Source organism: Papio anubis, chromosome 14, assembly GCF_008728515.1.
Source record: "Papio anubis isolate 15944 chromosome 14, Panubis1.0, whole genome shotgun sequence".
Taxonomy (NCBI): domain Eukaryota; kingdom Metazoa; phylum Chordata; class Mammalia; order Primates; family Cercopithecidae; genus Papio; species Papio anubis.
In genome coordinates, this window is record NC_044989.1 from 70129255 (window position 1) to 70151832 (window position 22578).

General features: G+C 43.0%; 1 protein-coding gene and 1 long non-coding RNA gene across 4 annotated transcripts in view; one reads left to right on the forward strand and one right to left on the reverse strand.

Annotated features, from left to right (window-relative positions):
* Positions 1 to 22578, forward strand: part of ANXA4 (annexin A4) — a 98032-nt gene that overhangs the window by 49573 nt on the left and 25881 nt on the right. For 2 of the 3 annotated variants that reach the window (XM_021924904.2, XM_003908768.5), the window contains exons 2-3: positions 2482 to 2536; positions 9917 to 10004. In XM_021924904.2, coding sequence (XP_021780596.2) covers positions 2528 to 2536; positions 9917 to 10004 — 97 coding nt within the window. In that variant the 5' untranslated portion in view covers positions 2482 to 2527. Of the gene's footprint in view, positions 1 to 2224; positions 2260 to 2481; positions 2537 to 9916; positions 10005 to 22578 lie in introns of those variants that run through there. The other variant, XM_017947601.2, reaches the window with a different exon arrangement.
* LOC116270295 lies at positions 9916 to 13129 on the reverse strand. Its single transcript, XR_004178303.1, has 2 exons — positions 11704 to 13129; positions 9916 to 10101 (listed from the first exon to the last, which is right to left on the reverse strand). It is a non-coding gene; the product is annotated as an uncharacterized LOC116270295 (long non-coding RNA).

The following is a 22578-nucleotide window of genomic DNA, read 5'->3' on the forward strand; positions in this document are numbered from 1 at the left end:
AAGATCGCGCCACCACGCTCCAGCCTGGGCAACAGAGCAACACTCTGCCTCCAAAAAAAAGGAAAGAGAAGTCAGAATGAATCCTTTTTTTTTTTTTTTTTTTTAAATGAAATAAGGGGGCTCAAGTAATGATTTCTATTGTGGAAAGAGCTTGAAAATTACGTTTGTTAAAACTATTTGTCAAAAGATAAAGATGTCTAGTTATGTAAAAAATAAAATTAAAAAATAAATGTGTTGTTTATCTCTCCTGGTAGACTATAAATGCCTTGACAGCAGGTTCATTGTCTTATCCACTGCATTATCTCTATCAACAGAACAAGTGTGCCTGGAGAGGTGTTGTGAGAGGTCATTTAGGAACATTTGGTGATTGAATGAGTAAATCTATACAGTCCATGAGTCACTACATCTGATAAAGCCTTCCAAACATCCTCCGTATATCATATTCCAGTGCCACACCCTGCCCAGGACTTTGCCTCTACCCATCTGTTCCTGTAGTCATCTCTCAAGCCTTCTTAACTCCTTCTCCCTCACTGCAGTCTCTCTTTCCAGTTTACCCTATAGTAAAGTACAGTACCTTGCTAAAGTTTTTCTTTTATTATGGCACTTCTCTGCAAATAACAAAAAGCTTTCCACAGTATTCCCATGCCCTGTGGTATGCTCTAAAGCCAGACTCCTCAGCCAGGCATGCAAGGCCCATACCATTCAGTTTGCTTTGGCTTTTCCAACCTTGTTTCTGAGCCTTCCCTGGAATGAGCCCTCTGCTGTCATGCCCGCATTTCCTCATTATCCCTGAAACTGCAGCTCATTCCCACCTCTGCACCTTTGCTCAGGCTGTGCCCCAGGACTAGTTGGTTCTCCCCTTAGTTGAACCCGCAGGTAATAGGGGGTCAGTCGGCAATGAATGATGGGAAACAGGAAGAATGAAACTGGAAGGTAAAAAGCAAATGTGATCAAACAAGGCCTAAGTGGTAATCAGGTGGGTTAAGAAGGACTTAGTTATCATCAAAAGGCACGCTGCTTGGTCAGATTATCTAGACCAGTGCTTTTCAAACTACTGTACAGGCAAATATTTGGGGAATCTTCTAAAAATGCAGATTCTGGGAGTAGGTCTGGGGTAGGGACCTGAGATTCTGCTTTTTCTTCCTTTCTTTCTTTAGAGACAGGGTCTCACTCTGTTACCCAGACTGGAGTGCAGTGGCATGATCTTGGCTCGCTGCAACCTCTGCCTCCCAGGCTCAAGTGGTTCTCCTGCCTCAGCCTCCCAAGTAGCTGGAATTACAGGCGTGTGCCACTACCCCCCAGCTAATTTTTATATTTTTAGTAGAGATGGAGTTTCACCATGTGGGCCAGGCTGGTCTCAAACTCCTGACCTCAAATGATCCACCTGCCTCGGCCTCCCAAAGTGCTGGGATTACAGGCGTGAGCCACCGTGCCCAGCCAGATTCTGCATTTTTAACAAGCTCCCAGGAATGCATGTACTCCTGGTTCTCGGATGACTCTTTGAGTATCGAGGATCTAACTAAATTCTGAGAAAAGGAACCTTATCCAGGTGGTTTGCACCTGTAGTTCCAGTGACTCGGGAGGCTGAGGCAGGAGGATCGCTTGAGTCCAGGAGTTTGAGGCTGCAGTGGGCTATGATTGCACCACTACACTCCAGCCTGGACATGGAGGGAGACCCTGACTCAAAAAAAGCAAGAAAAGAGAAGGTGCCTTGTTCATATGACTTAGATATGGGAACAGGAGGTGGTGGGCTGCCGTTAGGGGACTGTTTATATATCATGAGAACTCCACAAGAGTCCTAGACTACAATGAAGACATTTCTTGCATTCTGAACAACTGAAAGAAATGTGTGATGATGATGAAAGAGGGGGTACTGAAAACCAAGGACAAAGTTGAGTGGATAAGCCTGCAGCTTAAAGGGAAGAAACATCTTTAATCCTAGAATGGTGGCAGTAAAAATCGCCATTGGGAAATGAAAAGATTCTCATGTTGGTTGGGCTGCTGGCCTGTCATCACACACACACGTACACACACACACAAACACACTCACACAGATGCACACACGGAGGGGAGGCTGGTATGCTGTACTTTCCTCTGATGCAGTTGGATTATCTCTTTTCTCAAAGGGGGAACCTCTTCTGGTCTGCTATAACATTCAGTTCAGAATCTGTGTCCAGCTTGAGTACAAGTAATGGTACCTTACCCTAAAAAAACAATAGGAATCCTTTCTGTCGTGTGTATCTCCAAACAGAAGAACAGGTAGGAAAATATTTTACCAGTATGATAAAGTTGACTTTTTTAACAGTTTCTCTAATTACTAGCCCACTCCTTGTATCTTTGGCTAATCAGTAACTGGCCTTTTGATTAAGTTGGATGTCATTTCCTCATGGCTTAGCTTCATGCAAACTGCAAGTTATCCTGATGAATGATTTTAATGCCATTTCCTTCATCACAGTCATTTCCCCTCTGCTTTTATCACAGAAGAACTTCTGCTTGGGTGACTGAACTCTGATCTTGACCTAGAGTCATGGCCGTGGTAAGTTGTGAACTACCTCAACCTTATCTGGTGCCAGCTGCTAACAGGTACAGAATGTGGGCGCAGCGACTGTTAGCTTAAACAAAGCCTTGTTTACTCAACAGAGGGAAGGGAGGAGGACATGAAAAGGCAGATCTATTTCTAAACATCATTTAAATTTCTTTTAGGGGTGGTAAGCAACTTGACCTTGAAAACTGATTCAAAGAGAGAATTATTTGAATTCTTTTAACATCCTGAGAATATAGAAACAAGTTGTAGTTTTCTGTCTACAGAAGCACTACATGTTTATTTTAGAACATTTAAAAAGGAAAAACTAAAAATTCTGCAGGTTCTACCACCAGAAGAGGACTGCTATCCATATTCTGAGGTAGCCATATCATTTCAGGCTCTTCAAGAGGGGCATTTGCTAACAATATGGGTGTGTCGGCCGCCTCTTGCTTTACACAGTAATCAGACGCCTTGGACCTTGGTTATCTGATCTTTGGAACAAGCATCGAATTGAATCCCTTTGAGAGTTCTGTACAGTTCAGCTCTGAGGTGGAAGCTGAGCCTCTGAGCTGAAAACATGGCTCTACCTAAGGCTGGCCATCTGCTCGCCTTCTCTCACCCAAATATGTTTCTGAATAGACAAGTAATTCTGGTCCATGGTCTTCTGGAGGAAGCAATAATAGAAGTGGAAATCTTATACCTAGAGAGGAACTGGAGAGCCTGCCAGCTTGAGATTTGCCTTCCTTTAGGGAGATGGATGTGTAAAGTGAATTATCCTGAACAAAGAGTAATATACTCTTAATTTTTTTTTTTGGCATTAGATGTTCCAGAAATTTCTTCATGATCTCTGACAGTCAAAGGCTTATTCATGTATGCCCCAAATCTCTCATGCTTTAGTTTAAAATCAATTTCTTGCTGATTGATTCTCCCTGGCCATGGAGAATTTTTAAAAATTATTTATTTATTTTTATTTTTTATTTTATTTATTTATTTATTTTTATTTATTTATTTATTTATTTTAGACAGAGTCTCCCTCTGTTGCCCAGGCTGGAGTGCAGTAGCGCTATCTCGGCTCACTGCAAGCTCCGCCTCCCGGTTCACGCCATTCTCCTGCCTCAGCCTCCCGAGTAGCTGGGACTACAGGCACCCACCACTAGGCCTGGCTAATTTTTTGTATCTTTTAGTAGAGATGAGGTTTCACCTTGTTAGCCAGGATGGTCTTGATCTCCTGACCTCGTGATCCACCCGCCTCAGCCTCCCAAAGTGCTGGGATTACAGGCATGAGCCACCGAGCCTGGCCTATTTTTATTTTTTATAGGGATGAGGGGCCCACTATGTTGCCTAAGCTGGTCTCAAACTCCTGGCTTCAAGCAATCCTCCCACCTTGGCCTCCCAAAGTGCTGGGATTACAGGCATGAGCCACTGTGCCTAGCCAATGTGGAGAATATTTATTCAGAAATGCTTATGGTGCCCCTACTTTGTGCCAGATGTGGTACTGGAACTCAGAATTAATGAGATGCTTTTCCTGTCTTCAGTAGGCTCACAGCTTTCCTACAAATGAAGACTGTAATTAAGTGGCTCTTTGTGTGCTTTCCACTCTAGGAAAATTACCTCAGTTGCTCTCATCTTTCCTCCTAAAACCTGTTTTTCTATCATGACTATTATTTATTAGACAGATAAAGGACATTTTAAAAAGAAAACCACACTATCCAGTCACAACATTGGAAACACCAACTATTTGCCATTATTTTATTTTAGACCTTACTCATATGTATAATAATTTTTCAGTAAGAGTAATAAGAGGATAAACAACAGTTTTATAGCCTTTCTTTTCCTCTACTTAGTACAGGAAAATAGGAAACAAGTTATGTATTCACTGTGATCTTATGCTTTATCTCTCCTCTATGCTAATGAGATAATGTAATGTTTATATTACATTTCATATCATGAAAATTATTTACTCTAGTGATTATGTTTTAATTTTCTTCTTAATTTTTTTTTTTTTTTTTTTTTTTTTTTGAGACAGAGGCTCAATCTGTTGCCCAGGCTGGAGTGCAGTGGCGTGATCTCAGCTCACTACCACCTCCACCCTGGGTTCAAGTGATTCCCCTGCCTCAGCCTCCCAAGTAGCTGGGATTACAGGTGCCCACCACCACACCTGACTAATTTTTTTGTATTTTTAGTAGAGACAGGGTTTCACCATGTTGGCCAGGATGGTCTCGAACTCCTGACCTCATGATCCACCCACCTTGGCCTCCCAAAGTGCTGGGATTACGGGCATGAGCCACCGCGCCCTGCTTTCTTCTTAATGTTTAAAAAATTTGCTGAATTCTCTACAATATGTTTTTAAATCATTGTATTCAAGATTTTAAAACATGTTTTATGGAGGTATAATTTGCATATAGTGAAATGCACATCCTTTAAGGTTACTGGTCGATAAGTTTTGACAAATGTATATACTCACATAACCTACTCGTGTATCGAGGTAGGACATTTTATCATTCCTAGAAGCTCCTCCATGCCCCTTTCGTATCAACTCCCCTTCCCACCCTCCACTCCACACAGGCAATGCAACTGCTCTTCTGAGTCTTATCATAAGTTAGTTTTGCCTGTTCTAGAACATCCTATAAATGGAATCATAGAGTAGGTACTATTTTGTGTCTGACTTCTTTTTCTGGGCATTATATTCTTTTGCAATTCATCCGTGTTGTTGCATCAGTAGTTTGTTCCTCCATTCCTTTTTTTGCTCATTAGTATCCATTGTATTGTATTCCGTTCTTTTTGGCATATATCTTCTTCATTATTAATGTAATAACAACATTTCATCAATTGTGATATGGCACCTATTTTTATCTATTCATTTTCATCATTCCTTCCTGTATCCTCTCTGTTTCCTTTGCCTGCTATCACAATGGGCCCTCTTGGGACAGAATTCCGTGTCTTCCCAGAATGGATAATGGTATATTATACTCTGAAATTTAATCAATATGGGTATTTATCATGCTAACAGGGGACACATTTCTTGATCTTTTTCCTAGAGAAAAAGAGTCACTAAGAATGCTAACTGGTAAACAGAACCACCCTTGCCAATTCCTCTATCGCTTCACCTTGTTATCTATTAATCCTAATCCCACAGTAGTGTCCCTCAGCAATGTAGTTTGCTTAATAGTTGAATGCAGTGTTTGAATGCCATCCAAAAATTTTTCAATACAGGAGTTCCAAAAGAACCTTGTGAAACATTCAACTCAGAAAGCTGTCTCGGGAGTGGGGAGGGATAGCACTGGGAGTTATACCTGATGTAAATGACGAGTTGATGGGTGCTGACGAGTTGATGGGTGCAGCACAGCAACATGGCACAAGTATACATATGTAACAAACCTGCACATTATGCACATGTACCCTAGAACTTAAAGTATAATAATAATAATTAAAAATAAAAATAAAAATAAAATAAAATAAGAATACAGAGCTATGGAAAAAAAAAAAAAAAAAGAAAGCTGTCTCATGCTGGGGCCAAAGGCCATGTTGGAATTCTGACAGCAAGTCACCAATTTGCATATTACGACTGATATATAATAGAAGAAAAGAAGTAAAGTACCTCTGTTAGTTTCTTGAAGCTGCCAAAACAAAGTATTAGGTTGGTGCAAAAGTAATTGCACCAACCTAATAGCACAAACTGGGTGGCTTAGAATAATAGAAATGTGTTGCCTCACAGTTCTGGAGGCCAGAAACCCAAAGCAAGGTGTCGGCAGGGCTGTGCTCCCTTTCACACCCGTGCAGAAGCCTTCTGGGCCTCTTCCTAGCTTCTGGGGCTTTGCTGGCAGTCCTAGCTATTCTTTGGCTTGCTGCTGCATAACTTCCATCTCTGCCTTTGTCCTACGGTGCTCGCCCCTTTTACCTCTGTCTTCTTATGTCCACATCTTCTTTTGTTTTTGTTTTTGTTTTTGTTTTTGTTTTGAGATGGACTCTTGCTCTGTCGCCCAGGCTGGAGTGCAGTGGCGCGATCTCGGCTCACTGCAAGCTCTGCCTCCCGGGTTTACGCCATTCTCCTGCCTCAGCCTCCTGAGTAGCTGGGACTACAGGCGCCCACCACCTCGCCCGGCTAGTTTTTTATATTTTTAGTAGAGACGGGGTTTCACCGTGTTAGCCAGGATGGTCTCAATCTCCTGACCTTGTGATCTGCCCGCCTCGGCCTCCCAAAGTGCTGGGATTACAGGCTTGAGCCACCGCACCCGGCCCACATCTTCTTATAATGACACCAGTCATATTGGATCGGGGCCCACCCTACTCCAGTATCATCTCATCTTAACTGATTAATCTGCAGCGGCCCTATTTCCAAATAAGGTCACATTCTGAGGTGCTGGAGGTTAGGACTTCCATGTGTCTTTTTTGTGGGGGAGATACAATTCATCCAATAACAGTGCCCAAGGAAGTTGATGTCATACATTTCTACGTTCCTCTGTCAGACGTAAAAGGGTGATGACCAAGTGCTAAATGTTTATCGTATCCAGGACATGAAAGCCTGGTCTTGCAGCAGAGAAGGCCCATGCCTTGGGTACCTGAGGACTTGGACGGGCTTGATGTGGGCCACTATGGGCCTGAGAGGTCCAGGCCAGGGTGGTCTAGTGCAGTAAGCTCAAGTCAGGCTCACTAGAGAACTGCACTAAGGGTATAAAAATCCTCCATTCCTTTAGATGGCCCATATTACATTCTTGGATCCAATTAGATTATCAGAAAACTTTAACTCTATTCCACACCGTTTTTGCCACCTTGTACAAATGCTCCATCCTAGATTCTGCTTTGGCATTACCCCATAGGCTCGTGTGGAGGTGTAATACAAGAAATAGATGAAAGAATCTCATTATTTTATTTATTATGGAGGCACAGCTGAAGTCCTCTTTGATGATGATGATGATGATGATGATTCTGAGTTTTTGTTTTAGTGTTTACTTTTTTCTGGGTTTTGTGCTAAGTACATTCCTATATTATCCTGTTTCTGTGAGTTATCATTATTCCCAATATACAAGTGAGAAAAATGAAATGTCCCAGGCCACACAGCTAGAAAGAGGTAAAGGTAAGATTCATACCCCACTCCAGTGCTTATGCTCCTCCCCACTAAGCTTCTTAGACCAAGCGCCAGCTACTCCCTCCTTCCTCAGCCTCTGGACAGTGCTCGATCCTGGATTTCCTATGAGCTCAAGGACTGCCCCTTCTCAGCCATCCTTTCTGGGCTCTCCCATCTTGGACCTGTACTGTTGGAGAGACCCAGGCTTATCCTAAGTTCCTGTCCCTATTTTCACTTTCTTTCCAGGTCGTCTCATCAAGTGCCACCCAAATGCTGATGCATCCTAACTTTATTATGCTGGATGTGACCTCTAGACTTATACTGTGTAACCAATTGTCTTTTTGACAATTCCACTGGGATATTTAATGGACATCCCAAACTTAACATTTCCAACATAGAACCTCTAAATCCCACCCCACACTGCCACCCTAAATCTAGTAGTCTTCCTCCAGTTTTCCCCATCTGGGTAAATGATACCCAGCTGCTCAGGGGAAAAGATTTAGAGTTATACTTGATTCTTTTCTTTCCTCACCTCCCACGTCAGTCCATCAGCAAGTTCTGTCGCCTTTGCTCCAAAACATGTGCTGAGCTGTCTGTTCTCCTGTTTATTTCCATCTTAACTATTTCACCCTAGTCTAGCTCATATCCCACCCCCGGATCTTGGCCCAGGCTCTCAAATGGTCTCTGCGTCTCCCTACAGCAGCCCAGGGGATCTTTTAAATCGATAAGTCAGATCATGTGTCCCCATCTCCTTGCTCAAAACCTGTCAGTGGCTTTCACTGCACTTAGAATAAAATACAGACTCCTTACCTGGCTTGAAGGGCTGCCTTGCTCTGGTCCCAGCCCACCTCTCTGATTTCCTTCTTTTTTATTTTTAGTTAATTTATTTAAATATTTTTATTATGGAAAACTTTAAACATACATGAAAGTAAACAGAATACTATAAGGAACCCCTTTGTGTACCTGTCAATAATTATTAACTCATCGTCACTCTTGTTTTTTGTCTTTTTTTGAGACAGGGTCTCACTCTGTCGCCCAGATTGGAGCACAGTGGTCCACTCTCGGCTCACTGCAGTCTCCACCTCCTGGACTCAAGAGATCCTCCCACCTCAGCATCCTGAGTAGCTGGGACTACAGGCCTGTGCCACCATGCATAGCTAATTTTTTGGTATGTTTTTGTAGAGATGAGGTTTCACCATGTTGCCCGGTCTGGTCTCAAACTCCTGGGCTCAAGAGATCCGCCCGCCTCAGCCTCCCAGAGTGCTGGGATTGCTGGGGTGAGTCACCATGTCCGGCCTGTTTCTTCTTTATCTCCACTTCCTCCCCTTTCTCTCCACCTGTGTGATTTGGAAGCAAACCCAAGACATCTTATCATTTCATCTGTAAACTATTTCAGTAGATTAAACCTCTTTTCAAAATGAAATATCACCATGATGCCGTTCTTATACCTAAAAATGTTAAAACCAAGTCCTTAGTGTCATCAAATGTCAAGTCAATGTTCAAATTTTCATTGTCTCATAAATGTCTTTTGTTTTTTACTGTTTAATTTAGGATCCAAATTATGGTACTACAGGTTCACATTATGATCATTGATGTTCCTTTTTAGTGTCTTTTAAACTGTATTTCCCTTCCATCTCTCTCTTTAAATTCTCCTTGCCATTTATTTGTCAAAGAAACTAGGTTGTTTGTTAAGTGCTGTGTCTCAGAGTCTGGATTTTGCTGACTGCAACCCTTTGGTGTGGTTTAACATTCTCCTTTCTCCTGTTCACTGTAAATTTGTTTTTGGCTCTAGAGGCTTGATTGGATTCAGGTTTGATATTTTTCCCTTTTAGGGGGAACAGGATTCCATGGTGATGTAGTTCATCTTCCCCTCCCCTCCTTGCCCACCAACTTGAGCCACACTGGCCTCTATCCTGCTCTCCCTACAAACTAGTTCCAGCCTCAGGGCCTTTGCAGGAGCTGTTTCCTCTGCCCATAACCCTTGCCTCCGTCTTTGCATGGGCAGCTGCTTCATCTCATTCAGCTCTTAACTCAATGTCACTCCTCAGAATGGGCCTGTAGGACCTCTCTATCTGCTTCACAGCACTGCTCACCCACAGGCAGTTTATGGAATTCAGAATTGTTGGCTTGTTCACTGTCTGCCTCCCATGAGCTAGAGCATCAGTCCCGGGGAGCAAGAGCTCCATTTTTCACGGTCACTGCCGTATCCCCAGAACCTAGAATATTGTCTAGGCTATGGTTAGTGCTTAGCAAATGTTTGCCGAATGAGATGACTCTGTGTTGGTAAGAGGCTGCCTCTCAGTAACATCACTGTCTTTTGTGCTCAGGCAACCAAAGGAGGTACTGTCAAAGCTGCTTCAGGATTCAACGCCGTGGAAGATGCCCAGACCCTGAGGAAGGCCATGAAAGGGCTCGGTAAGTGTCCTGCTGGAAGTGAATCCTCCCGCGTGCATTCCACATCACAGGGTCACACAGGAGGATGCCATTTCTGCTGGCCATCACGTGGGTCTTCCTTTAATAAAACACAAGGGAGGCTGGGTGTGGCGGCTCACGCATGTAATCTCAGCACTTTGGGAGGCTGAGGTGGGCAAATCACTTGAGGCCAAAAGTTTGAGACAAGCCTGGCCAACATAGCAAGATCCCATCTATACTAAAAATAAAAAATTTAGCCAAGCATGGTGGCACACACCTGTAATCCCAGCTACTTGGGAGGCTGAGGCAGGAGAATCACTTGAACCCAGGAGGCAAGGTTGCAGTGAGCTGAGATCTCACCATGTCACTCCAGCCTGGGAGATAGAGTGAGACTCCATCTCAAAAAAGAAAGAAAGAGGGAAAGAAGGGAAGAAGGAAAGAAAGAAGGAAGAGAAGGAGGGAGGGAGGGAAAGAAAACACATGGGACAAGTTGAGAAAAGTTGGGACAAATTGGATGGGGAGGGGCATTAGTTCTTCACTTTAATAAAGAATGATACATTTAATATACTCATTATGGATTTCCCCTGTTGTTTAAACCTGCTTTGAATTACAACATCGGCCGGGAGCAGTGGCTCAAGCCTATAATCCCAGCACTTTGGGAGGCCGAGGTGGGCGGATCACAAGGTCAGGAGATCGAGACCATCCTGGCTAACACAGTAAAACCCCATCTCTACTAAAAATACAAAAAATTAGCTGGGCGCGGTGGTGGGCGCCTGTGGTTCCAGTTACTCGGGAGGCTGAGGCAGGAGAATGGCGTGAACCCGGGAGGCAGAGCTTGCAGTGAGCCGAGATCGTGCCACTGCACTCCAGCCTGGGCAACAGAGTGAGACTCTGTCTCAAAAAAAAAAAAAAAAAAGAATTACAACATCATGAATCTGCATATTAAATTTTAGAAATGCATTTGTTTTCCAGTTAGTGCTGGTATGTATATGGTGCCATAGATTTACAAAGCACTTTGACAAACATTATCTCATTGGATACATGCAACAACCTGTGATTTAGCGAAAGCAGCTATTCCTATTGTCATTTTAGCCCCATTTTACACATGTGAAACTGAGACCCAGAGAGGCCAAGTAACTCTCACCAAGTCACATAGTGAGTGAAACTGAGCCATGGCTCACACTAGGCAGATCCCATCTCAAGCTCCGGGTCATCAGTGCTAAGTCCACATTCTTGCCTTGAGTCCCTCTGCTTGTTGCTGTGGTGATAGACACAGCTGTGACAGCACTGACATGCAATGTGTGGAATTTAATGTGAGAAGGCTGGTGAAGCAGCCTTGTTGTCTGGGGTAAATACCAAGGTTTTTGGTGTCATGGCCAAGGAGATTGAGGTTGCAGACACACACACACAGAGAGAGAGTGAGTTTGGAGCAGGAGTTTAATAGGCAAAAGAAAAGAATAGCTCTCCATCACGGAGAGGGGTCCCGAGCAGGTTGCCAAGTGGTAGTAAAATTGTCAGCGTTTTTATAAATGGGCTACTGAGGAGGGGGCTCCTGAGGAGGGAATGTCTTAGCCTTCTAGGGCCCAATGGTTAGTTGGGACCAGGTGTGCTACGTCTATAGTGCAGAGTTTTTTATCAGCTCTTATCCCATTCTCCGACCACAGAGATGGACTCTTAGTCTGTGTTTCTTTGTCTTGCTTACCTGGGAGGGAGAGTTTCTGTGTCTGCTCCCACACATCTTCTTGCAGCTGCAGACATCCCCCCAGTCAGTTTTTAGCTCCTCTATCTTAGTGCGCCTAAAGGGAAAGGAATATGCTTATTAAGACCCACTGTTTTACTGGGGCCCATTGTGTAAGTGTGAAGTTTGGTGATTACCCAGGAGACTTCCCCCTGTCTTTCTGTGCTCAAGCCATCTTCTCTGTGTTGTACAGCCTCAACTTTCAGGCTGCCTGTTGCTAGAAGAGAAGCACTTTTTTTGAACTGCATGAGATTAGAAAGGGAGCTATTTTTCAGCTGCTTTTTGTTAAAAGGAAAGTTTTCTGCCAGGGACTCAGTTTTTTAGGTAGACTGTCTACCTAAATAATTTCTGACTCCTATAACGTATTCCCCCCTCAGAAATAGAATCCCTAACTGCCGCTAGGGGAAAGTGGGTGACATTTCTTCTGGCTCCTTCCTGCTGGAGAGTGGTGTTGTGTGGGGAACAGCAGCTGGGGCTTCCTCCTGGGGCTGATTTAAGGGTCCTTCGTAGGAGGGCAGTTTCATTTTCAGCTCCATTTGCGGCACCATCTGAAGCTTGATGGTTTCTAGACGAGAAGAGATAAACTTTACAAGGAGGTTTAGAATATAGGTTCCAAATATGAGTATTAAGATGACTATTATTAATGGGGGCACAATAGGCCGTAACCATGACAACAGAGTTTATTTGATACCCGTGAGCCACTCAGATGGGTTGTGCTGTTGTAAGTGGGTATATGGGGCTTGGCTTTATTTAGCTTCCTTGGTCTTACTTTCCCAAAAAAGAGGGAAACCTTGGGGTTATAGTTTACCTGGCAGGATTTGTAGGATAATTGCCCAGAACTAGAACATGTTTCCAGATTTTTCTGTCACCCATGCCTTTCTGTTTTCTCGGAGCTGCAGCCAGAGATTGCTGGTTGGTTGACAGGAATAAGCAGGGATAGTTTAAAATGTCGGCAAGAACTTAAAAACAACTAATGAGACTAGAAGTTAATAACAGAGGTATGATAAGTTTTAAAACATAATTTCTCTTTCTCTTGTCCTCATTTTTGTTAAAAACAATCTACGATAGGACTGGGCTGTTTGTAAAACAGACTTCAGTCCTATACTTGGCCTAATTATTTGCATAAAGTACAGCAAGAATAATCATCCTTATATAGGCCTTTTAGATTGGCTTTGATGGAACCTTGTTCCATGAGGAATTTTAGATAGGACTTTTTAAAGCCAAGCCCAGCCATGGGTTTGTACTTTTAAATACCTGTGAGTTGGATAAATTCTTTTCCTTCTTGAGGTTCCAGAAGCATAGGGTTCCTAGGCCCGTTAGAAAGTGACATTCTTTACTCACCGCAGGTCAGGAACCCGGTGTGGAGACTGTGTAGACAGGTATGAGGCCAGTTTTCCCCAGGGCTTTTTATTGGCTCAGCAAGTTAAGCTTGATCCCTTAAAGGGAAACAGACCCTTCCAATCAAAGCCTTGGTAAAACAACCAGTTTTTCCGATTGTGTTTTGTTGCAAGAGAAAATGGATTCTTGTTGCACTGATTCAAACAACTATATTGTTGTAATTTAAGAATATTTATAACTAGTTTCTAAATTCTAGAGGAATTAGAGAGAAATAAACATGCTCCAAACTTTGCCTAGAGTAGTACACTTTGCTTAGTTATCAAAGGCTGTAGCTAAAGACAAGTTTTTTTGACTCTAAAAAATAAAATAAGGATTAGCCATGTTCTAAGCATAAATGAGGAATATTGCTTTAGTTTTCTATTAGTTTAGTTCATTCCATTAACTTTTGTTTTGTTTGATAGTGATAAACATTTTAGCCTTTTATGAGTCCTGTACATTTTTTGGTCATGACAAACCTGCATTGGAGAGAACTTGTTGAAGTCCCACGGCTTGATTATAAACCATCTTTTGAAGAGAATTAAAACAAAACAACAATTGTCTGTAAATGACAAAATGTCCAGTTTGGATAGTCAGAAATACAATTAACAAAGAAATTTGGTTATTTTTGTGGTTTTCAAAAACCCAACATAACAAGCTTAATTGTAATAGCACACATTCAGACACTAGAACCACAGACATCCCATACAGTTTTGGAACACATGTTAATATTATCCCCTAAAATATAACCTGAAGAGTATTAGACATCATTTTGGTAATTTTATGTTCCTCAACATGTTAAATAATTCTGTTTACCTCTCTTCTAGATGCTTCGGGGGTCCTCTGCAGCACCCAAAAGCCAGGGGTTAGGAAAGACAACCTTGAGACTAAAGTTTGACTTTGGGAAGCCTGTTAAGTATATTTAAAATTTAAAACACTTGATATTATGAAATAGACTTTTAGATTACCATAAGTTTTTTGTTTTTGCCAAAATGATGAGCCAGAAATTTGAAAAAGCAAAAACCATTCATTCTTTTCTATTCCATGAAACTCCTGTGTTAAGAGAGAAAGTTAAATTTTACCTTTGCATTAGTTTACTATTAATGTTAACCTTAATTTTAAATGAAACATTATAGACAATCCTATTTAATTTTAACCAGTTTGACCATGAAGTGAGATTTTCACATACCTGTTATAGCCCTTGACAAGTTTTGCTAAATAGTAGATTAGCATTTTAGGAAAACCTTGCTGTGCTTTTATTTCAGTGATTAATTTACAGAAAAAAAACATATAATGCCCTTTTGATTTAGTTAATATGTTCACACACACAGTTTTCTTTGCAAGATTAATTTTTACAACTTTTTTTACAATTTGCTTAAACCTTCTACTTTAAGACAATTCTCTATTTTTAAGCAAAATATACATTTCCATGCCTCCTTATAATCTTTAAATAAAAACATCTTTTACTGTTTTTACACACTTTGCATGCAATTGCATGTTCAGTAGTTTCAATCACATGTTATAATGGTAACTTATAGTAATTTTTAACTTTAATGTAAAACCTGTTAGATTGTTTTAATTATGTGCTAGATGCAGATAAAGTTGGACTCCTTTCAGCATAGTTAGGGGCATGGTTACTTCCATATGTTCCCAGGTCCTACCAATTGTGAAGCAGGCAAGTTGACAGTTTTTAAAGGCTAAAGAAGCAGTTTACGACCAGGCACAGTGGCTCGTGCCTGTAATCCCAGCACTGTGGGAGGCTGAAGCAGGTGGATCACCTAAGGTCAGGAGATTGAGACCATCCTGGCCAACATGGTAAAACCCTGTCTCTACTAAAAATACAAAAATTAGCTGGGTGTGGTGGCACGTGCCTGTAATCCCAGCTACTCAGGAGGCTGAGGCAGGAGAATCGCTTGAACCAGGGAGTCAAAGGTTTCAGTGAGCCAAGATTTGCGCCACCGCACTCCAGTCATGGTGACAGAGCAAGACTGCGTCTCAAAAAAAAAAAAAAAAAAAAGAAAAGAAAAAGAAAAAAAGCAGTTTACAACAACCTTGAAATATTTAGCAAACCTAGTATTTGAGCTGCATAATTTAGACCACATTTTTATACCTTGAAGACATTTGTATTTTACCAATAATTCCTAAGACTCTTTTTATTTTTAAAGATTGAAGTCACATGAACTGAAAGGTACCACAGCTTTTGTTTTTCCCTTAAAAATATTTGACTTACGCACTTATTTTTCTTAGGCCAATTAATTAGAGTTCCTTTTTTAAATAGACATTACATAAGTAGCACACATGTAACCACACAGACAAAAGGAAGACGATCCAGTAGTTATAAGATTTTGCACGTGCCAATGTTCCAGTTGGATTATTGGCCTCCGAGTGAGGTTCTTTAAGAACAGAACTAGGAATACAGTTTCCAGGGCCTAATAAGCAAGCATAGCCAGAAGACAAAGACAGATTTTGAGAGGTATTTATTCACCTTTAATTCTAGAGGCTCCATGTGGAAAACAGATTTTTTCCTAAAATGGGATTTGTGGCGCCTTTTCTGTTTCCCCAAGGAGTCCCAGGCCACCAGAAGTCATTCTAGATAGACCAAGAGTGGCAAGACACAGTTAAAAAAAAAAAAAAATTCAGTCGACTGAGAAAAAAAATGTTTTCCAGGAAAAGAAGATTTATGAAGAGAAAAATATAAAGGCCTTTTAAGTATAACCATAGCTTGGATATCCACTTTTAATTGAGCTGAATGTTCTTTAAGAAAATCCTTTTTCATTAATTAAAACTTTACAGAGAATGCAAACAGTGATTCTTATTATTTGTTTTACCCAGTTTGATCCACTTACCTGTTCAAAATCATGTTTAGGTTCTCCAGTTTTCTTTGGGAGAAAGTGGCTGGGCTCAGGCAAGGGTAGGTTTTCAACTGGGCTGCAGATCCCTTTAGCGGCAAAGCTTGGTATTTGAGGAGGCAATTGTTTGTTAGCCAGAGACTTTCCTTAGAGGACAACAGTCCTGTTACATTGTGTGGCGTTAAACAGTTATTTCCTATGGTTAACCCTGTGGCCTCTGGCACCAGCAAAGCCCCTACTATAACTGCTTGGAGGCAGACTGACCATCCTTTGGCCACCAAGTTTTAAGTTCCTTGCTTAAGTAACTCACTGGCTGTTGAGCTGGACCTCAAGCCTTAGTTAAAACTTCCAGGGCCATTTCCTTCCTTTTTGTTGTGTAGAGACTGAATGCTTTCCCCATGGAAAGACTGCGGGCTGTTATGTTATGTTATGTTATGTTATGTTATGTTATGTTATGTTATGTTATGTTATGTTATTTTTGAGACGGAGTCTCACTCTGTCCCCCAGGCTGGAGTGCAGTGGCACGATCTCGGCTCACTGCAAGCTCTGCCTCCCGGGTTCACGCCATTCTCCTGCCTCAACCTCCCGAGTAGCTGGGACTACAGGCGCCCGCCACTACGCCCAGCTAATTTTATTGTCTTTTTAGTAGAGACGAGGTTTCACCGTATTAGCCAGGAAGGCTTGGTTTAGCTGGTTAAAGGCTTTTTGAGCCTTAGGTTCCCCAAAAAGAGAGGGGTGAGTTTTAACTGTTTGAGTTTCTTTTATGAGGCAGTATAAAGGGTGAGTCATTTCCCTGTACCCAGGTACTCACGGTTTACAAAATCCATTTAATGCCCAAGAATTTTCCTAGCTATCAAAGGAAATGGGCCTAATCCTTTCCTCACCTGGTGCTCTGGTCCCTTCTGATAAGACTAGAACTAGGTACTTTACTGAAGTCTGACAGAGCTGAGCTTTAGATTTTGAGACTCTATACTCTCTTTCAGCTAAGAAATGGAGGTGAGTCTTAGCGTCTTCCTGAGCCTTCCTTGATTGGGGCACAGAGGAAAGTGTCATCTACACACTGCAAGACCCTGAGCTGAGGACAGGAGAACTTAGAAGGGTCCTTTGACAGTGCTTGTCCAAACGAATGAGGGCTGTTTTGAAATCCCTGAGGCAGCACCATCCATGTTAACTGCGTAGTCTGGCCAGAGGGATCCTTACAGGCAGACAGGTATTGAGAGCCAGGATGTAACAGTATGCAGAAAAAGACATCCTTTAAATCTAGGACTATAAACCATTTAGTTCCTTCAGGTATTTGAGTCAGCAAGGTGTGGGCATTAGGGACTACTGGCTGAATTGGGACTATGGCCCATTAACGAGGCGGAGGTCCTGAACTAGTCTCCATTCCCCCTTGGGTTTTTGCGCTCCTAGTATAGGGGTGTTGCAAGGACTGTTACAGGGTCTGAGGAGGCCCTGCATTTTTAGGTTATTAATAATAGCTTCTAGCCCTTTTCTGGCCTCTGGCTTTAGAGGACATTGTCTCTGGTTAGGGAAAGAAGTGGGATTTTTAAGGTGGATCTGAACTGGCCTAGCAGTTTTAGCTTGACCTATTCTTCCTCGAGTTGCCCACACTTCTGGATTAATATTGGCTTTCACTAAGGGAAGACAAAGAGTTTGTCCTGGGGCCATGAGGACTCTCGGCCCATGCGGGTTAAAATGTCTCTACCTAATAAAGGAGTGGAACTTTCAGGCATAATTAAGAAGGCATGTGTAAATAATAAGTCCCTCCAACTACAGCTAAGGGATTGAGAGAAATATTGGGTTAGAGTCTTTCCTGAGACACCCTCCATGGTTGTGCTATGGGAAGAGGGGAGGCCTGGATTGTACAACAGAACAGAGAGACTGGCTCCAGTATCCAGGAGGAAGCCCACCCTCCTCTCTTCAATTTCCAGAATCACCTGGGGCTCCTGAGCAGTGATGGCAGTCTGAGCCACTGGAGCCAGGGGTTTGAGCCCTGGGACCTGTCAGTCCTGCCGGACCATCTGTGAGACCAGTTCTGGACTTAGTGACCTCCATCTTCAGGGGCAGTTTAATATCCAGTGGTCTCCACCACAGGCTGGACAGGGTCAAGGTGGCTTTTTCTTGTTGCCTGGGCAATTCTTCCCAAAGTGCCCTGGCTTGCCACACCAGTAGCAATTAGTGGCTGCTTCCTGAGGATCCTGGACTCTGCAAGCCTGCAAAGCAGCCACTCGAGCCTTAGTCACTTTCTCTTTTTCTCCTGGGCCTCCTCCCAGTCCCTATGGTAAAAGACTGAGGTGGCCACCTTCAGGAGATCTTCCAAGGTACTATCTGGTCCTATAATGTGTTTCTGTGGCTTCCTTCTAATGTCAGGAGCTGCCTGCTTTTCAGCTGCAGTGAGGGTTTGGCTTAGAAGCAGCATAACAGCCCTCTATGTGAAGTCAAACACCTGAGTTAGATTTTGGAAGGTCTCTATCTACCTATTACAGTCATCAGAAAATTGGCCCAAGTCTTCCTTTATTTGTCTGCGGTCCTGTAATGAGAAGGGAACATGTACCCTAGAGGTGCCCCTTCCATCTGGCATTTCTTGTAGGGGTAGGAGTGAAGCTGGGGCAGTGGGGAGCTTTGGAGATGGTGGAGCTGGAGGAGCTGATGGTGCAGTTGGAGGGGGCCCCAGATTAAGAAAACTAGGACTGGGGCACTTAGAAGCTGCCCCCAATGGCTCCTCCAAAACTTGCTCTTCTGACTTAGGGGAATTACTCTCCACAGACCTGCCTGATACGATTGCTAAGAGAGCTGAGTCAATTGTGCAGTGCTTGCTAAGGTCTGGGTTGTCTCGCAGGGCAAAGAAAGCCTGTGCATAGGGCACCTTGGACCATTTGCTCTCCTGTCTACAGAAAAGATCTAATTGTTGGATAAGATTAAAATCAAGGCTCCCTTCAGCTGTCTGTGTCTGTTCATTCCAGAGACAGTAAGAAGGCCACACCCTTGTGCAAAAGAAAATGAGCTGCTTTTTCTTCAAAGTTTTAGGGTCAAAGGAGTCCCAGTGCTTCAGAATACACTCCAGAGGAGTGCCGGCTGAAGATGGCTTGTTACCCATCTGAAAAAGAGACAAGAGTAGAGGTGTTCCTCGGTCTTCTGGTTCTTTTCAATGTGACTCAGGGAGGAGGGGACACAGTAGGAGCGTCCTCCCGGCTGTTCTCCCTCCTTGGTCCCCAGGTCCGAGCACCATAATTGCAGCCCCATGGTTGCAGGTGTGACCCCCAAGCGTAATACCAGAGACCCTAATCAATGGGCTAGTCGTGTTTACCCGTATGACCTTAGTCATCTGCCTAATAATTGGGTAATTACCCTCTGACCTCCTAGACCTGTGTGACCCACGTGGCTTCTTGATAAATGGGTCTCAGGAGAGATTATGTAACTCTTGCATTTGAGCAAGGCCCGTTAATGGAGGGAGTATACTGGATTGGGCTTTATACTCTGCTATTATGGACTGGACTAGAAAATTTATTCTTAGGTAGTGTTTCTGATAAACTTCCAGACATAAAATCCCCTTTCTATTTCGATGCCATTCTAGTTGCAGGCAGAATGGGTGTCTCCAGAGAACATAAGGGTCAAATGGTGGCCTTCCTGCTAACAGAGAGAGTACTGAGACTAAAATTTGGTTTTGGAGGACATATTCCTCCTCACTGCTGAAAGCAGAGCTCTCCCACTTGCAGAGGGGGCATAAGGTTTGGTATCTATTAGAGGGATGTAAAAGGGAGAAGAACTGAAAAGCCAGAGACTTTTAGCAAAGGGCAGACAAGATTCCTCATGGAGAGGATTCCCGTTTTACTAGGTGTGCTAGTGGAATACCAGGCAGTAACTTTGCCTCCATATGCTCTTTAAACAAAGGACGGAGAGAGAAGTCTGACCTGTGGCAAGCTGTCCCCACAGCACACCTCCTAACAGGAGAAAGTTAATTCGCCTCATAGAGGGGCTATCCAGTCTGACTGGACAGTGCTGGCTCCTCACATGGGAAAAGAAACAGTCTAAGTAGACAGAGGGGCATTTACTGGGGGGAAAGTAACCGCCCACCCAACCCCAGGAAGTGTTATCATTAGGAGTTAAATAGCCTTTGAGATCTGGATCATGGAATCCCCCTATCTGTAAAAAGTCACAAAAACAGCAATCCCTTGAACTGTATTCCTGGTTACTAAGGTGGTTGCTAAGCCTGTCTAATTGAATTATTTCCTGGGCTGTAAAAATTCCTGCAGCATTTCATACAGAGAGGGGATGGGAGACATGGTGACTGCAGAAAGGAAAGGAGGAAAATAAGATTTGCAACAGGAAAACTTGGGGATCCTGTGGCTGACACCCAGTCAGGCAGTCAGAGGCTGGGGTCAGTCCAGGAGCCTTTTGAATAACACCGGGGTGTGGTCCTGGCCAGAAATTCTCAGTTGCTCCAGGACCTATTCCAGCCCCAAGCGACAGCCAGGCTTTCCGTGAAAAGAAACTAGTTTGGACAGAGCCAACATTCCCAGCACCCTGAGGTCACTAGGGGATTGACTATGTCCTCCCTGGCAAGCCTCACATCTGAGTCTTCAAGACTGGTGGCCAGCCCTTGTGGCTCCTTAATCAGCTGTCAGATGCCTGGTGTTTTTGATAGTTATTTGAGAGAATTAAAATGGAGGACAAGAAAACTTGGAAGTGAAAATAGAGTCCGCTCCTTTACTCACCATTCTGATTAAGTCACCTTCAAATCCTGGACGAGCCCTCAAAATGAAGCAGCCTTGTTGTCTGGGGTAAATACTGAGGTTCTTGGTCTCATGGCCAAGGAGATTGAGGTCGAGGACATGCACACACACATAGAGTGAGTTTGGAGCAGGAGTTTAATAGGCAAAAGAACAGAACAGAACAATCACAGAGAGGGGTCTAGAGCAGGTTGCTAAGCAGTAGTAAAAATGTCAGGGTTTTTATAAATGGTCTAGGGAGGAGGGGCCTCATGAGGAGGGGATATCTTATCCTCTTAGGGCCTGACAGTTTAGTTGGGACCAAGTGTGCTGTCTGTATAGAGCAGAATTTTTTTATCAGCTCTTATCCCATTCCCTGACCACATAGGCTGACTCTTAGTCTGTGTTTCTTTGTCTTGCTTATCTGGGAGGGAGAGTTTCTGTGTCTGTTCCCATACATCTTCTTGCAGCTGCAGGCATCCCCCCAGTCTGCTTTTAGTTTCTCTATCTTAGTGCACCTAAAGGGAAAGGAATGTGCTTATTAAGACCCACTGTTTTACTGGGGCCCACTGTATAAGTGTGAAGTTTGGCGATGACCCAGGAGACTTCCACCCCTCCTTCTGTGCTTGAGCTGTCGTATCTGTGTTTTACAGCCTGAACTTTCAGGTTGCTTGTTGTTAGAAGTGATTTTTTTTAACTGTGTGTGATTAGAAAGGGAGCTATTTTTGAGCTGCTTTTTGTTAAAAGGAAAGTTTTCTGCTGGGGACTCACTTTACCCTAAATGTCTACCTAAATAATTTATTTTTGCCTCCTATAACACTGGTAGTGTCTTCCAGCATGCTACCCTCCAGTTAGCTCCTTGGGGGCCACCACCTTCATGCTGGGTAGGTACAGTGATTCTATGTGCACTACAAGCTACCTGGCCTAGCCTCTGCCCCTAAGACCTTGTCTCAGTGAACTTTTGGCCAGAGAAGTATCCCCTGGTTCTTAGCTGCTATTTAGAATCTCCTTGAGACTAGGGTAAAAACACTTGACCATGAGACCATCTTTCTATTCAAAAAGAGTTCATTTTACTCAGCCTCAAGGTTGCTAACAGTAACAACAACAGTAGCAATAATAGCAAATGTTTATTAAGCTCTACTATGCATCAGACATAGAGATAGATGCTTTCCATGGGTTATCTGTTTTAATCCTGACAGCAGCTTGTTTTACTGTTGAGAAGGTAAAGTATACTGACTGAAGTTGACTAACTTGCCCATGGTCCCAGAACTACTAAGTGGTATATTCAGGATTCTAGGTAATTCCTAGAACGTTTTCCTTTCATCTTTGCATGATCAGCTGCCTCATGTCTGATTCCCGAGCTGGAGTTTAAGCCACTGTTCTATGCTGCTGCCCATCTCTGAAGAGAACATTGTCCTGAATCTATGTATCTTCTTCTTTTCCCTTTTTCATAAAAAGAGAAAAGTACAGGACCCACCTTTTTTTTCAGTTTATCTTAATTCTTTGGTGTATTACAAGGACACCATAATTCAAAATGTAGCCCAGGTCACATTCAGAATTATCAACATAAAGGGTGAGGAGACATTTGGCACAACCATCCTTTTTCAGTGCCTGTTATGTGTGGGCCAATGCAAGGCAGACTGTTCGAGGAGACAAGGATTATAATCCCTAGTTCTTGTGTTCAAATAGTCTATGAATGCTAGCACAGCTAAGGCATGCACAGTAATAACTATGATTAATTCATAATATAACAGTAACAGGAGGGGCACAAATAAGAGCCCACTGGGGTTCAGAGAGAAGAGATCACGTTTCACTTGGGGGCAGTGGGCAAAGCTTCTTGGAGGATGTAGAAGTTAAAATGGACCTTGGGAGATGATTGAGTTTCCGTAAACAGAGTTAAGAGACAA